The sequence below is a fragment of the Myotis nattereri genome (genome assembly GCF_964212035.1).
Source record: "Myotis nattereri genome assembly, chromosome: 16".
Taxonomy (NCBI): Eukaryota; Metazoa; Chordata; class Mammalia; order Chiroptera; family Vespertilionidae; genus Myotis; species Myotis nattereri.
The window spans coordinates 25,294,136-25,310,048 of record NC_138091.1 but is presented as its reverse complement, the minus strand read 5'-3'; the positions used below and the strand labels follow the sequence as shown (position 1 = coordinate 25,310,048).

At 51.1% G+C, this 15,913-nt stretch overlaps 1 protein-coding gene across 1 annotated transcript; it reads left to right on the top strand.

The window, feature by feature from the left end:
• The first annotated feature begins 1,173 nt into the window (after positions 1–1,173).
• On the top strand, positions 1,174–15,070 carry LOC308532240 (galectin-9-like). Its single transcript, XM_081109586.1, has 8 exons — positions 1,174–1,320; positions 4,657–4,760; positions 8,198–8,399; positions 9,165–9,275; positions 10,277–10,372; positions 13,820–13,855; positions 14,400–14,450; positions 14,737–15,070. The coding sequence occupies exons 1-8, from the start codon at positions 1,282–1,284 to the stop codon at positions 14,743–14,745; spliced, it is 648 nt and encodes a 215-aa protein (XP_080965712.1). The 5' UTR covers positions 1,174–1,281; the 3' UTR covers positions 14,746–15,070.
• Positions 15,071–15,913: the final 843 nt, after the last annotated feature.

Sequence of the window (15,913 nt, the reverse complement as noted above, 5' to 3'; positions counted from 1 at the left end):
TTCTCTTGTCTGTCTTTTCTCAATCCTTTCACCCCCCCACTCAGGATCGCCTTTGGCCATAACAGTCTGATAGCTCATTGGCTTTCTCTCTAGCAAATTGCAGGGACCTGCTTGACTTCAGGTAAGTTCATTGTCCCCTCTGCTCTTCTTTCCAATCTACTCCTTGGACCCAGCCTATCTTGCTAGTCTCTGTTTAATCATTTCCCTTAACTAGGCGCTGAAGTCAGTTAAAGGCAGTTTATTTAATGTTACCCTGCCCTCCACTTCATTTGGAATAGACTTCTCTCTGTTGTTTGTTTGTTTTTTATATCCTCACACGAGGATTTTTTTCCATTGATTTTCAGACAGAGTGAAAGGAAACGATGGGGTGTGTGTGAGAGAATTCAATAGGTTGCCTCCGGCACACACCCCAACTGGGGCTGGGGATTGAACCTGCACTGGAGGTACCTGCCCTTGACTGGGAATGGAACCTGTGACCCTTGGCTCCGTGGGCTGACACTCAACCACTGAGAAAAAACCGGCCAGGGCTCCTCTCCATATTCTAAAGCACAGAAAGAAAAGGGAGAAAGGAGGAGCGAGGGAAGAGAGAAGAAAGATGTAAATTCACTGAGAGGGAACTCAGAAGCTCCCTGGGTACCACTATAATGGATATCATAACATCCATGATGAGGTTTTCTATTTGTAAAACACCTTTTTCGACATGGTGATGTATTTATAAGAGGAATAGAATTTTAAAGGAGAGAAATACCTTTTTGTGAATCACAATGTCCTCACTGAGGCCAGGCTGCCACTAGTGAGCCCTGTGACCTTGGACATGTCTCTGAGCCTCAGTTTCTCTGTGTGGAAAGTGAGTATAACCAGGCCTTCCAGCACCACCACCACCCCTCCCTGTGGCCCTGTCAAGTAGCCCATTGTTTTCTGGACATTGCCACTGAGCATGCTCAGGAGACACAGCCATACACCCACGGGCAGCAGCCTCTGAAACCTGTTGTCATGTCAGTGGCCAGACTCTGAGAACCTGCACACGAACCAAACCCGATACAGAGAGGAAGGAAAAGTCATTGGAGTGTCTGCTTACCTGTTCCTGAGCCCCATCCTGGCCCCTTCTCCCCCAGCACTTTCCCTTTCTCTTTCCCTGAATCCATGTCCTCTTGCTCCTGGCTCCTCCCGGTTGAATAACTGTCATGTGGCTTTAGTTTCTGTTTCTTGTAAATCCTTCCCAGTGAAGAGAACTGCCTGGCTGGTGTGAGGAGCAGCCGGGACCACAGAGGTGGTGGAGAGATGGCCCCCATCTGTAACCAGCTTTCCTTCGTGAACCCAGTGAGTTCCCAGGCAGTGGGCACAGGCGATGGTACAGGGTTGAGCTGGCTGCCTTGCCAGGGAAGCCGCTCTGGGTCTCTGAGGAAACCAGGCTGGGGTGGCAGAGGGTGCGTCAGGGGCAGACATGCCTGATGGGGCAATTCTGACACAACCTCTGCCCCAGGCCGGTCTCACCTGCCTCTCAGGACCGAGGGATGATAATCACCCGCATTGGGGCATTGCACAGATGGCGCTGAGCTCCCTCTGGGCGCCCGTCCTGCCCTGGGTGCTGAGGGGAGAAGGGCGCTGGTCAGCCCTGGGAGGGTGGGGCTTTGTTGGAATGAAAGGGGAAGTCAGTAGGGCTGCCCGGGGAGCCCAACAGCCCGGCTTTGGCACTGACTTAGGAGATGGCCTCCCTGGGTTGAGCCGTTTCCTAGCTCGGTGACCTCAGGCGAGCTGCTTTTTCCTCTCTGGGCCTCAGTTTCCACATCTGTAAAATAGGGGTAATCCTTGAGCCGCCTCCCAGGATTGGGTAAGGATGCAGGTAGCATGTCTAGGGTGTTTTCATGGTGCCTGGCAGGCGGTGGGGCTTTTGAAGTGTTGAGCAGATTAGGAGTCTGGGGGCAGCAGGGAAGACCTCCTGAGGGGGTGTCTGCTCCCTGGGGGGTGAGTTATCAGGGGCAGGTCCAGGGTGTGTGCAGAGGGGCCCTCTGGGGAGTGAGAGAGGATGGGGCGGCCCTGCAGTGTGGGATGCAAAGGGCTGCCTTTCCCACCTTTTCCCATGTGTGGGCCCTGTCTGGGTGGCTGGGTAAACCCTCTGAGCTTTATTATCCCCACGCCATCCATGGGAACCTGAAGCTCAGAGGCGTCGAGGCCACTTCCCAGACGTCCCAGATGGTCGAGGAGGAGGGGCCTTGATTTACCCCAGAAGGGGAGGTGCCCACAGGCAGGCAGGTGGCAGCCCCAGGCCCAGGACGGCACTGTGCCCTGGACCGGCCTGTGGAAGCCTCTCCCAGCCTCGGCAAACAGTTTTCCGAGGGATCAGAGGAGGAGTGAGAGAGCGCTTCCTGGGTGGGGTTAGGGGTAGGCGGGTGGCCTCAGGGTGAGAGCGTGTCCCCTTAGGCTGAATGTAAAATGGGAGATCCCAGCCTCCTTCCAGGCACTGCCATTTTCTTATCTTGGTGGCTGGTTTTTAGTTTTCAGACCTTGGATTCAAATGCCAGCTGTTTCAAATTAGAATGAAAACCCTGCTTGGGCAGCAGAGAGTTCAAACAGGGCCTGGAGTACAAACAGGAAGGGGATGGGTGTAGCCGCCAGAGGCGGGAGGAGAGCCCTTCCACCCCACGCAGTCACCCTCTCCCGGGAGACCCAGTGATTTCCATCAGTCAGCATTCACCTCCCTCTTCCTCCAGCCTGTGCCAGGAAGCGCCCCCGGCCTGGCTGTTCTGAGGACCAGCTGAACACCAGGAGGGTCTGCTTGGGGGCCTCAGCCCCATTCCTTGCCAGACCCACTGGCCTCATCTGGCCCCGCCTCCTCAGAGGCCAGGGTGGACGCTGGAACCACACGCAGGACAGGACGCTGTTTGGTGGGGGAAGCCCTCAGGGAGCCAGGAGCCAGGATGTCTGTGCTTCATCGTGAGAAGCAGCCTGTGTGGGGCTTCACAGCATGGGTGCTGGGACCCAACCCCACCCTATTACTGACCAGCTGGGTGGCTTTGGGCAAGTTACCAGACCTTCTGTGCTCAGTTTCCTCATCTGTAGGGGTGGCCCTGATAATGGCAAGGGCTGTTGCCAGGGGCTGTTGCTAGGAACAGCCAGGGAAATGGGCCCAGAAGCACCTCAGAACCCCTGGGGCAGCAGCCTCTTTGCCTGAAAGGCTCCCACTGTCCCTGCAGTGAGCCCCGTGTTCCAGCTGTGGGTGGCTGCCCGCTGGGGACACTGGGCCTCCAGAAGGAGGCTGCACACCCTCTGCCTGGGGGCCAGGCTCTGCTGTCTGAGCCTCCAGAGAGGAAAAGGAGGAAATAGTCCTCAGCCTCCAGGCCTGGCCTGGAGCAAGCTCTGACCCACAGAGGGGTTAATCCATCTAAATTAATTAATTTGTTCAGGTTAGAGCTGAGAGGATGGTGTCCCTTTTGATGAGACACATGGTGCCTGCTTTGTTATAGACTCTGCAACTCCCTATTGCCCCTACATGACAATCCCCCTCCTACTTGCCTGGCTCCTACAAGCATTTCACTTGGGTAGGGAGTTGGCTTAAAGAAGTTAGAGAACACATTAACTACTAGAGAAATGTGAAGATTGACTAGGAGCTGGAAGCTATCTCCTAGGTTAGTGCAGGTTAAGAGCACATCAGATAACAGGCATCCTGGAGGTTAGCTTAAAAGTCATGAAGAAACCAATTTGTAATTTTGCTCAGAGAGACCAAGAGGGAAGGGTGCGGTAGAGACACCTACTATGTGCCAATCTCTTCCCCAGACTTTTTCTCACTAAATCATTGATCTTACGCAGAAGGTAAGATGTGCCCCTATGTTACAGATGAGGAAACAGACAAAAGAGGTGACATGAGCTTCCTGAGGTCACGCAGGAAATGAGCAGCAGAATTAGGCTCCAAATCTAGATGATGCCTGGCTCTAAAACAATGCAAGCCTCACCGTAACCATTGTTCTTTCAAGTGGCCCGGGAAGGGCATTGGACAAAACGGGCTCTATGGGGCGGAGGAGGAGTGCAGACACCTCACTGGGGCCTCGGAGGTTGCCCAGGGCCTGGAGAGGGACTGGGGAGCAGGAGCAGGAGAGGATACAGAGCACCCAGGTGCTACCTGAGGTGGCTGGGAGGGCAAAGGTCATGGTCACACTGTTCTGTGGTGGGATGGGCAGGAGGATGCCTTCTTCTTGGCCTTCTCAGCGAGCTGAAGGTTTATCCTTTAGAATAGGCTGGTGGCCTCTTTGGTCCCTTGGGTTTCTGAGTTTTCAGCCAGGGCCCTGGGGCCTTTGCTAAGGGCCTGTGGTCCAGCCGCCCCTCTCTCTACCCTGGTTTCTTTCTCTCTCAGGGCCCTGTTCATGCTACTTCCTCCTCTTGAAAGCTGCTACTTCCCCTTAAGAGAGGTCAGCTCTGGGTTACATTGTCTCAGAGCCTGGTGGTCTCCTTATCAGTCTCAGAATGAACGTGTAACTCCCCGGATCCAAGTCGGCTTCCTCACAGGTGGGAAGATGCACAAGACTGAGACTCCAGATGCCCAATTCACAGCTGAATCCGGCCCCTGGGACATTGTCGGACACACCAGGCCGGCCACTAGCAAGTGCCAGAGGGATGGGACAGAAGGAGGAGGGCCCCTAACTGACTGCCTTCTCCCTGCAGGTCGTCCCCTTCTCTAGGGCCACACAAGGGGGTGACCGGTACACCCTCCGGTATGGACATCACATCATTATCAAAGGGATGTTTCTTCAGTCCTGTGGAACCAGGTACCTAGTGTTGTTTCTCTCCAGCCCTGACCCTTAACAAACCATGTCAACTGTCTGCTCAGGGTGGTTCACCTGACACTCTCCAAGCCGCCTGTGCCTGGCTCATGGGATGCTGGATGTGTAGGGCCTGACCCCTGCCAACACTGCATGGTACCCCTGCCCTCAGCCAGGAGAACCTGGAGACCATGAACATAGATTCCCCATAGACACAGGGAGCTCATAGTCTAAGGCCAGCCACGGGGCATATCATGGGCTAGGATTGAATTTTGCTCAGGAAGACCCAGAGATGCAAAAATGATGTCTCCTTTATTTCCCATTACAGCCTTCTTTCACGTCGAAGCCCTCATTTGACTGATGTGGAAATCTATTTTTATCTGTATATTTTTTAATTTAAAATCTTTATTGTTTAAAGTGTTACCTATGTCTCCTTTTCCCCCCATTGATCTCTCCCTAGCCCCCCCCAATCCCCTGCACATGCCCTCACTCCCCTACTGTCTGTGTCCATTGGTTATGCTTATATGCGCACATACAAGTCCTTTGGTTGATCTCTTATCTCCGCCCCATCCTCCCCTGCCTGCATTCTGAGGTTTGACGGTTTGTTCCATGCTTCTATGTCTCTTGATCCATTTTTGTTCGTCAATTTATATTGTTCATTATTTTCCACAAACGGGTGAGATCATGGGATATTTATATTTCTCTGACTGACTTATTTTGCTTAGCATAATGCTTTCCAGGTTCATCCATGCTGTTGCCAATGGTAAGAGTTTTCTTTTTTTGTAGCAGCGTAGTATTCCATTGTGTAGATGTACCACCGTTTTCTAATTCACTCATCTGCTGATGGGCACTTAGGCTGTTCCAAAACTTAGCTATTACAAATTGTGCTGCTATGCACATAGGGGTGCATATATCCTTTCTAATTGGTGTTTCTGATTTCTTGGGATATATTCCTAGAAGTGGGATTACTGGGTCAAATGGGAGTTCCATTTTTAATGTTTTGAGGAAAGTCCATACCATTTTCCACAGTGGCTGCACCAGTTTGCATTCCCACTAGCAGTGCACAAGAGTTCCCTTTTCTCCACATCCTCACCAGCACTTGTTGTTTGTTGATTTGTTGATAGCCATTCTGACAGGTGTGAGATGGTACCTCATTGTCATTTTGATTTGCATCTCTGATGACTAATGACTTTGAGCATGTTTTCATATGTCTCTTGGCCTTCTGCATGTCCACTTTTGAAAAGTGTCTATTGAGGTCTTTTACCCATTTTTTAAATTGGGTTGTTTATCTTCCTTTTATTAAGTTGTATGAGTTTCCTGTAAATGTTGGAGATTAGACCCTTATCGGAGATAACCTTGGCAAATATGTTCTCCCATGCATTGGGCTTTCTTGTTGTTTTGTTGATGGTTTCTTTTGCTGTGCAGAAGCTTTTTATTGCCACTCTCCACCCAGTTCCCACCCCGCCCAAGCCTTCACCACGCTATTGTTTGTGTCCATAGTTAATGCATATATGCATATAAGGTCTTTGGCTAATCTCTTCCTGATCCCTCTCTGAGATTCATCAGTCCATTCCATGTTTCCATGCCTTGATTCTATTTTATTCATCAGTTTATTTTCTTCATTAGATTTATTGTCATTTATTTTGATTTTTAGTTTCAATTTTTTTGGTAGATATGTATTTATTGCCATTACATGGTTCATAGTATTTTTATCTTTTTTTTTTTTTCCCTCTTCTTAAAGAATACCCTTCAACATTTCATGTAATACTGGTTTGTTGGTGATGAACTCCTTTAGCTTTTTCTTGTCTGTGAAGCTCTTATTCTGATCTTCAATTCTAAATGATAGCTTTGCTGGGTAAACTAATCTTGGTTGTATTCAAAATACTTAAATTTGCCATCAAATGTCATTTTTAAAAAATATATTTGTATTGATTTTAGAAGGGGGAAGGGAGAGAAGAGAGAGAGAGAGAAAGAAACATCAACGATGAGAGAGAATCATTGATCTGCTGCCTCCTGCATGCGCCCTACCGAGGACTGAGCCCACAACCCAGGCATGTGCCCTTGACTCGAACCCAAACCAGGAGCCTGCAGTCTCCAGGTCAATGCTTTATCCACTGAGCCAAACTGGCTAGGGCTCAAATGTAATTTGATCTCTTCCTGTTTCAAGTTCCTTCCTGGAAAATACTAAGTCATTTCAAAATACAACCATCTTCTCAGCACTGTTTCCCACCAAGAGGGGACTGTGGGGAACAGGGAAGAGATTGTACTTCTCACCAGAGGCTGGAGAGCCTTGTAATACTCCAGCAGCCCTGGCTGCCCTCTGCTGAGGCCCAGGTGTTGTCGGGTGAGGGGCTCTTGCCTGATTTGGGTGGGGCTCTGCAGGAATTGAATAGAATGTCTATCTAGGGCCACCTCTAGGCTTGGTTCAGAGCCTGGCCCTCTGGGGGATGCAGAAGACGTGAAAGAAGGTGGGGGTCATCCCTGAGTGCTGTGCATTAGTTGGGGACACTAGAATGACCCCAAGACGCAGGCTATGAACCATGCTCCTGCTGAGTTCAGGGAAGGCTTGGAGTAGACAGTGACTCCTTGGATTGGGACTGGTTTTAGGACATGTGTCTGGGAAAGGGCAGAACAAACATTTATTGAGACCCTTTCATGAGCCTGGCTTCTTGGGAGGTTTTTTTGTTTTAATTCCTCACCTTAGAACTTACAGGAAGTTTTGAAGGCAAGGACTTCCTTCCAAGGAGAGAGACAGGAATTAAAATTTACTTTTGTGGAGGCTTCTTGAACAAGTCATTAATAAAACCCAAAGGAAGGGAGTCAGCCCCGACCTGGGTCCCTTGACTTAAGGTAGTGTGTTTCAGGGTCACCCCAGTAACTAACATATGAGCAGGGGTCAGGGTGGGACACACACCAACCTCCGATGAGGGACAGACACACATACCGGAAGTTCTCCTGCCTGGAGAGCCAATATTCATACGATGCCCCCCCTGCTAGACACCGTCTTTGTAGGTAAAGTCCATCAATGTCACATGTTCTCTCCATTTGTTCTCTTCCTTCCCAACTGAGCAGCCAGCCGTGGGCTGGCCTCTAACCAGTGCCCACCGGGGGTGAGAGGCTCTTGCTTCTGGGCATGTTCCTGGATTTGCATCTTCACAAAAATGTGCATTCCGTTTCCAAGACCCACGCTTCCTGAGGCTGGAGTCCACATTGTTCTTTACCCAGTTCCTGCTTATTTCTGGAAAGCCACGCTGGAAAGGGAAAAATGCAATAATTACACAAAACACACTAGTGAAAATTAGGTAAACACAAAGGAAGGCAGCACAGTGGGATGGGTGCAACCTGCCACACAGGTTGTATGCAAGTTGCCAGGCACACATGGAAGTCAGAGGCTCCTACCATTGGGAATAAACCAGAACGCTGTCTGATTTCCGTCCACCTAGGTTTGCTGTGAACTTCCAGACGGGCTTCAGTGACAATGACATTGCCTTCCACTTCAACCCTCGGTTTGAAGGGGGCGGGTATGTGGTCTGTAACACCAAGCAGAAAGGACGCTGGGGGCCGGAGGAGAGGAAGATGACAAATCCCTTCCAGATGGGAATTCCTTTTGAGATCAGCTTCCTGGTGGAGAACTCTGAATTCCAGGTGAGCAGGATTCTCCTCCCTCCCTCTTGCTGCCTGTCCCCCTGCCCCATCAGGACTGGAAAAAAAGCCTTTAATAATTCCCCAAGCAATGCTATTATGCAGATAAGAGCAGGTTACACACCTTTACCTGAAGCTGCTGAGCACCTGTTGCTTCTGTTACCAGGAAATAAGAGCTAGGTAAGTCCCCACCTGCTCTTTGGTGATTTCCATCCTCTGCTGCAGGCTCACCCCCTCCAGGTCCTTGACAGCATTTGTTGTCGGTGATGCTGTGGCAGCCCTTCTGCAGGCCCAGGGGCGGCTCAGGGCTGCATGGTGTGGTCATTGCTCTGCCGGCAGAGCAGTGCTGCTGGGCCCGGGGACAGGGATGGCTGTGTCTGTGCTTCTCTGTGTGAACGGGATGCTCCCAGGCCTCCGTGTGCACCCTGAGGTGCCCTCTCCTCTGCTCCCATGAGCACTTTATGGGCATTTAAATGCGCATATTGAAATGGCATCCCAGGTGAGCTGAGAAAGACAAACCTAGAGCAATAAACTAGCAAGAACTCAGAAGCCAAAACTAGAGCCAAGTGGTGGCTGGGTTTGGTTGCACTTTGGATCACATGTGTGTTCCTGTACCTGGAGCAGCTCTGAAGGCTGGGCCGCACCTACAGGGGATGGAGGTGAAAACCAGACAGGCATTAATTTCTAGAAGCCGGGGTCCTAGTGCTCAGGTGTACTTCCCGCCCTGGTCTGGGATCCCTCTCCTGAAATATGCCCTCCTGTTGACAGGTGAAGGTGGATGGAAAGGAGTTTACGAAGTACACACACCTCGTGCCTGTACACCATGTGGACACCATCTCCTTTACCGGTGGTGTGGAGGTGAAACAGATCAGCATCGAGGTTAGATTGTCCATCTGGTACTTGTCCCACTGGCTAGGTACAGGGTTTATGCCTAGGCCCTGTTGGGTGGGTCCAAATGTTCCAGGCTTCTCTCATTAGGGTGACTCTAGAGACACACCTTTGGCTCCCCCATCATGCTCTTCCTGGTTCACTGTCTCTGTCCAGAGCACCTGCCTCAGCCTGACTCCCTCCTCTCTTGCCTGTCCCTCTCTACTCCCACCCTGGTTAGGAGGCCATGTGGTTCCCCAAAGAACCAGCTTGGGAATCACACTGAATCTAGCTCAGACCCCAGCTCTGCACTGTCATCAGCTGTGGGATCTCACACAAGTGAGTCTGCCTCTCCAGCCTCAGTTTCCTCATCTGTGCAAGGAGCATAGTCACAGCCTCCCCAGGAGGTATGTGTGGGCTCAGTGAGGTGATACATGTCAGAGGTCACGTAATGGCCCCCATGGGCCCACACCAGGGTCTACTAGACTCTCTCTGGGTTTTCCCATTTTTGAATGTGTTGCCAACATCTACAAGGCCAGGAGCAGGTTTGCATTGTGGAGCTGATGCTGGTGACGGCTGCACCACAGTGTGAAGGAACTGAATGTCCCTCCACTGTACTCATGAAAATGCTGAAGGTGGTAAATTTTATGTGTATGTTACCAAAAATTTTCCAGGTCAGGTGATATCACATGGAAACCTGAATGCCTGGCTTTTTGTGAAAACTGGGAATATTGGGGTAAGCCTGGCCCACATTCCCACAGGGCCCCAGGCGCCTGGAGTGGAGATGTTATTTCCACTTCGGTATTTGAGTGTGCTCCTGAGATGGGAAAAGCACACAGTAGGTGCACAGCAAATATGAGCTCCTCTCTCTTTGGTGCCATCTCTTCCTCTCTCCCTCTCACCTACTCCGTTTCTGCCTGCCTGGCTTCCTCCGTCTTCTCGGGGCCTTTACCTTTCCACTCTTCCATGACTCATTAAAGCTTCTCATTCCCTTTCGCCTTTTGTTTTAACAGGACACCTGTGCAGTCCCTGTCCAGAGGATGATCTCTGAGGTGCAGTCCTACCCCAGTCTCTATGACTCACCTGAGTCTAAAGAGCAGAAACCAAAAGTGAGTTGAACATGAACATGTGGGAGGCTGAGCAGTCAGCAGCAAGGACAGGGGTCTGAGAGAGGCTACTTCCAGCCAGCAGACAGCCAGGGGGTCTAAGCCCCATCATGCCCACCCACAGTTCCCTATCTCCATCCACAGGCACCCAGGCCAGGGACCTGGAAGGCGTCCTTGGCTCTCCCCTCCCTTCCTTAATGTCCCTCCAGGGCACCAACGCCTCTCCCTCCTGAAGCCACTGCCATGGTCCAGGCCACCCTCCCCTAACCCCTAACCACCCTGTCACCCATCCACTGCCAGAGTGACCATCACATAAGCAAATCTTATCTCATCCTCTTCATGCTTAAATCTCTTAAAGGCCCCAGGCTCAAATAAAGCTCCAACTCCCCTGCTGGATGTGCAGAATTCTCCCCAGTCTTGCCCAGCCCACCTCCCGGCCTCCCACCTCACCCAAAAAGACCCTCAGTCAGCCTCCACTGCTCATCCAGGCTCCTTCTGGCCACCACGCTTTTGCATCTGCTGTCCTGGTGCCCAAAGTACCCTTTGCCACCTCACCCCAGCCAGCCCCTCACTGCCCTTCAATGCCCTGCTTCAATGTGGCTCCTCAGGGGCATCTTCCCTGCCTGGCAGGTTGCTGGATGCCCCACTCACTCCCTGACCTGATGGACTTTTTAGGGCTCTGTGCACGCCAGGCACCATGTCCGGTTGTAACTGTATTTACATGTCTGTCTCAGTCACTCCACCCCCTCTTTCCCACTAACCATAAGCTTGGAATACTGACTTGTCCCTTTCTGTATCCCCAGCACTTTGTAGGGAATAGAACAGAGGCCAGTCCCCACTTAGCCCCTGGCTGAGTGCCTTCCTGGTTCCCCCTGAGAGAAGGAAACATGGGTCAGTCCCTTCAGCAGCCTTCCCCGGGGACATGTGTGTCCTTCACTCACTGCCATGCTCTTGACCCTTAGCCCCACCTCACGGGCTTTGTCATCCTGGTGCCCAATCATTATTGCCCAAAATCTCATGAAACTCTCCAGAGCAAAATACAGAGACAGTAAGGCTGGCTGTGCTCAGGCCTCCACTAAAGAGCTGGCACTAAGATGAGAAAAGCACTCAGGGGCCCACAGCAAACATGAGCTCTTCTCTCTTTGGTCCTCATCTCTGATATTTTCTCCCTCTTGCCTACTCTGTCTGTCCCTGCCTGTCTGGCTTCCACCCTCTTGTCCGGGCCCCTGACTTTCCATTCTTCCTTGGCTCATTAAAGCTTCTCTTCATCCCATAGCACCTTTTGTCTTAACGGGACACTGGTGATGTCCCTGTGGTGCAAAATGGTCAGACAGCTTGCGACCTACTGGAGCGCAAGGAGCAGAAAGCAAAAGTGAGTTAAACGTGGAGAACCTGGGAGGCTGAGCAGTCAGCAGGAAGGACAGAAGGTCTGAGAGAGAGGCTAATTCCAGTGAGCAGGCAGTGATGACCTATAGGCCCCTGCATGCCCACCGAGGTTCCCTATGTCCATCCACCAGGCACCCAGGTGCCACAACCTTTTACAGTGAGGATTCAGGATCTGGTGAAGGGGCCACACATAAATGGATAGACTAGAAAAAAAATATAAATTTAGAATGCATGGTGGAACGAGGTAGAAACCTACTCTCTAGTGGAATGGCTCTCTGAATCTCCAGACCCAAAGCTTTTTACTAGAATATACTTTTGCAATTTAGCAAAGCAAACAGACAGCAATGGTAAGGTTTGATAAACAATAAAAGGATTATGTGCTTAGAGGATTGCCTTCAGCCATTCAGCCAACAGCAGGTAATAATATACTGATTCTCAGCCCTTGCTGAATATCAAAGTCCATCCGCCTTCTGATGGACTTCTGGCATTTATATGTTAACTACTTTCAGAGCTCCAGTGGCTCAATCGGTTAGCGTGCTGTACTTGTATGTTAACTACTTTTTGGTCTTTGCCTCCAGCATCCAGGCCCCTGATCTGGGAGGCATCCTTCATTCTTCCTTCCCTCCCTCAATATCCCTCCAGTGCACCAACGCCTCTCCTTCCTGAAGCCACTGCCTTGGATTAGACGACCTGACTCCTCACTCCTCACCCCCTCACACCACCCACTGCCAGAGAGACGTTTCCAAAAGCAAATCTAATGGCATCTACTGCCTCCTTACAAACCCTAAAGGCCCCGGGCTCAATAGAGCTCCAGTCCCTCAGCTGGATGTGCAGAATCCTCCCCAGTCTTGCCCAGCCCACCTGCTGGCCTCCCACCTCACTCACCAAGACCCTCCATCAGCCTCCACTGCTCACTCCAGGCTCCTTCCTGCCACCACACTTTTGCATCTGCTGTCCTGGTGCCGAAAGGACCTTTTTCCACCTCACCCCAGCCCTTCAATGCTCTGCTTCAATGTTACTCCCTGCCTGTCAGGATGCCGGATGCCCCACCCCCTCCCTTTTTCAATGGACATTTCATAACTCTATGCACACCAGGCACCATTTCCTACTGTAACTGTATTTACATGTCTGTCTCCATCACTCCATCTGTTTTTGCCCAAACCCATGATCTTGGAATTCTGACTTGTCCCTCTGTGTATCCCCAGCACTTTGCAAAGTGCCTGGAGTGCAGTAGGGACTGGGTCAATGAATGAGGGATGTGGTTTGCACAGTCAGTAGAACGGGAGACCAGTCAGAGCAAGAAGACCAGTCTGCTGGGTGGGGAGGGGCCTTGGGCAGGAAAAGGAGCAGGGCCTGGCCATTGCTTTGCCACTTGAGCAGTGGGGGCAAGGCCAAGGGCGTCTCCCTACCCAGCTTCCTGTGGCCCATCACGGTGCATGGTGGGCCCCTGCCACCTGCCACACTGACTTTAGGATGGAGGAGCTCCAGGGGCCTTTGCAGGGCAGCCCAACTTTGGCCCTGGCCTTGGGAGGATGGGGTATGCTGATACAACCAGACACAACGGGGTACCATTTTGTATTTGAGTGCTTGCTACCTGGACAGGATTGGGCAAGGTGCTTAACCTCTCTGAGCCTGTGCTCTCACTGAGCAAAACTGAAGCTAAGGATGCCTCCCTCATAAAGCACTGAAGCCAGAGCTTGACACACAGTAGGCCTCCCTAAATACTAGTTTTCACCCTCCTGGTGAAATAGGACACGGCAAGTAATGGTTTTGCCTCTGGGAGCTGAGGTGATCTGTATGTTCTATGTCAGACACATCCTTCTCGCTCTCTAGAGGAGCCGGCAGGATGTTTCCTCTCCTCCACCTGCCCTTCCCTGTTCTTAACCATAGTTACCTGAGATGGTGGGTGAGCATCTGGGCACCACGGGCTCAGGGAGGCTTGCTTGGGAGCAGGAAGGAAGCGAGCATGAGTCTGGGAGGCATTTCTTACCACCGTTTCGGTTGTCATCTCCCCGTCAAGTGGCACCAATATTAACCAGCATTTTTATTTTTCGTCCCCTTCAGCCTCCAAGTTACTGGCAGGCCACCGCAGCTCCCATTGTAAGTCTCTTGCTCTCTCTTTGGAAACTCTTCACTTTGGTCCTTCCTGTGGGTTAGAAGGAGGAGGCAGGGCCAGGCATCAGGCCTCTGCCACAGGGCGACTGGCTCAGCTGAGGCCCGACCTCTGGGCCACCCTCCTGATGGTGGTGGCGGGTGGAGTGTTTGGGGGAGTAGGGGTGGTTGGCTGGGCTGATGGATTGGGAAACAAGCTGAGTTGTCCAAGCCCCTGCCATTCTGTGGACAGTAAGGCCCACAATTACTTCCTCCTGCAAAGTGAAATTAGAGAAATTCCCCTGAGAAGGAAGACGGGCCAAAGGCCACAGATGAAGCCACATTCCTCTCCAGAAGGAACTTTTGCCCCTACCACACCCCTTAAGAGGAGAAACACCTCTACCCTGCAATTTTCAGAGTCTGGTCTGGGCTACTGAGAGGGTTGCCCACTGGCAGCTGCTGGGAGGGTGTGTGTTAAGTGGTGCCCTCTGGTGGCAGATGGCGGTGTTCACGCTGGTGAGAGCAGGTTAAAAACCCCTTTTCTTTCTTCCAGACGCAAACAGTCATCCACACAGTGCAGAGCACCCCTGGACAGATGTTCCCTGTAAGTCTGCCAGCTCCAGTCAGAGCACAGCCCCACTCCCTCCTGCTGGCACAAGTCAGCTGGGAGCCCTGGAGTTCGTGGAGCTGCCTGTGGAGGGGCTGAGGGCAGGGTGGCCATGATGGGGTCTGGGAGGATGGCAGGAAGTTGCACCCAGGCTGACAGGAGAGGGCAGGCGAGTGGGAGAATCCAGGGGTGGAAGTCTCACACTGGAGCATCCCCCCTACAGTGCATGGGGGCCTGAGGGTAGGCGCAATCCCACACTGAATTCCTGATCTCTTTTCAACAGAATCCTTAATCCCCCCGATGGCGTACTCCAGCCCTCCTGGGGGTCACCATCTTGAAACAGCAAAGGCCAACCCCTTCCTTTGATTTAGCCAATCGAGAAAGACTGTGCACCTGAGCTCCAATCAAGAGCAAGGTATAGGTCATGTGCATCAGGGATTATAAAGCCAAGCAGACCCCCTGCTCATGTGTGAGGACTTCCAGACCATGTGTGCGAACCCTTCTGCATAGAAGTAAAGATGTTTGCCTTGCTGCCTGGCTCCCGAGTATGTTTTGTATTGGGACCTCTGAATTGGGGGCTTTGCCTTTTTTCTAACAGGTATAAATACTAAAACAGTAGAAGCTCGGTTCTCAAACTTAAATCATTCTGGAAGGCTGTTGGAATAGCGATTTGTTAAAAAACCAAATCCATTTTCCCGTTAGACACAATGTAAATTGAACTAATTCATTCCAGGTCCGCAAATGATTCCCTGTTTTAACCTTTCTTTTATACGGTATATGTCTAATGTACTGTTTCATCTATGAACTAACACTTCTTTTCTTAAATGTACCTAACCTCCCCTAATCACGTTCAGCACTTTTTTCAGGGTGTCTCTGGAAGTCAGCATGCTGCATCTTCACTTTTTCACTGAGCACTGCCTCAGAGATGCTGTCACTGACTAACTGCTTTTCATTGATCCAAATCAGCAAAAGTTTTCTACCTCTTCAATGACCTGTCATCATGGGTTTTTTTTACAGGCTTAGCAACATTAGCACTCTTGATGGCCTCTTTATGTTTTAAAATACTCCTAATCATCCATTTCACCAGCTAGGAAAGAAAAAAAAAACACAAAAATATTCAAAGCATGATTTCTTGAGAGGTTAACAACAGGAGGGTTAGGGGAAAACTGAATCTCATTCTCTCCTTTGATTGTGACCTAAGAGATACTTTTTGTCATGCTGAGGTCTCAGCATGAAAGGGCTGTCAGGTTGAGAACCAAATCTTGTTCACCAGGAAGACACTTTTTCCGTCAACATCTTGGTAGAGAAGTGAATTGTCTGAGATGGAAGACCTCTGAGACCTCTGAGAAGGCCTGACTGTATTGCATTGTTTCATCTATACCCAAGGCCTGATGAACCACATATGTCTCCCTACAGTCACCAGGGCATCTCGTGTTAGAAATGCTCTTAGCCAGTGTCTC

Coding starts and splice junctions, on each gene's coding strand:
- LOC308532240 (XM_081109586.1), top strand. CDS start 1,282: ATGGCCCCCATCTGTAACCAGCTTTCCTTCGTGAACCCA. Junction 1,321..4,656: donor AGCTTTCCTTCGTGAACCCA/GTGAGTTCCCAG, acceptor TTCTCCCTGCAG/GTCGTCCCCTTCTCTAGGGC. Junction 13,856..14,399: donor AGGCCACCGCAGCTCCCATT/GTAAGTCTCTTG, acceptor TCTTTCTTCCAG/ACGCAAACAGTCATCCACAC.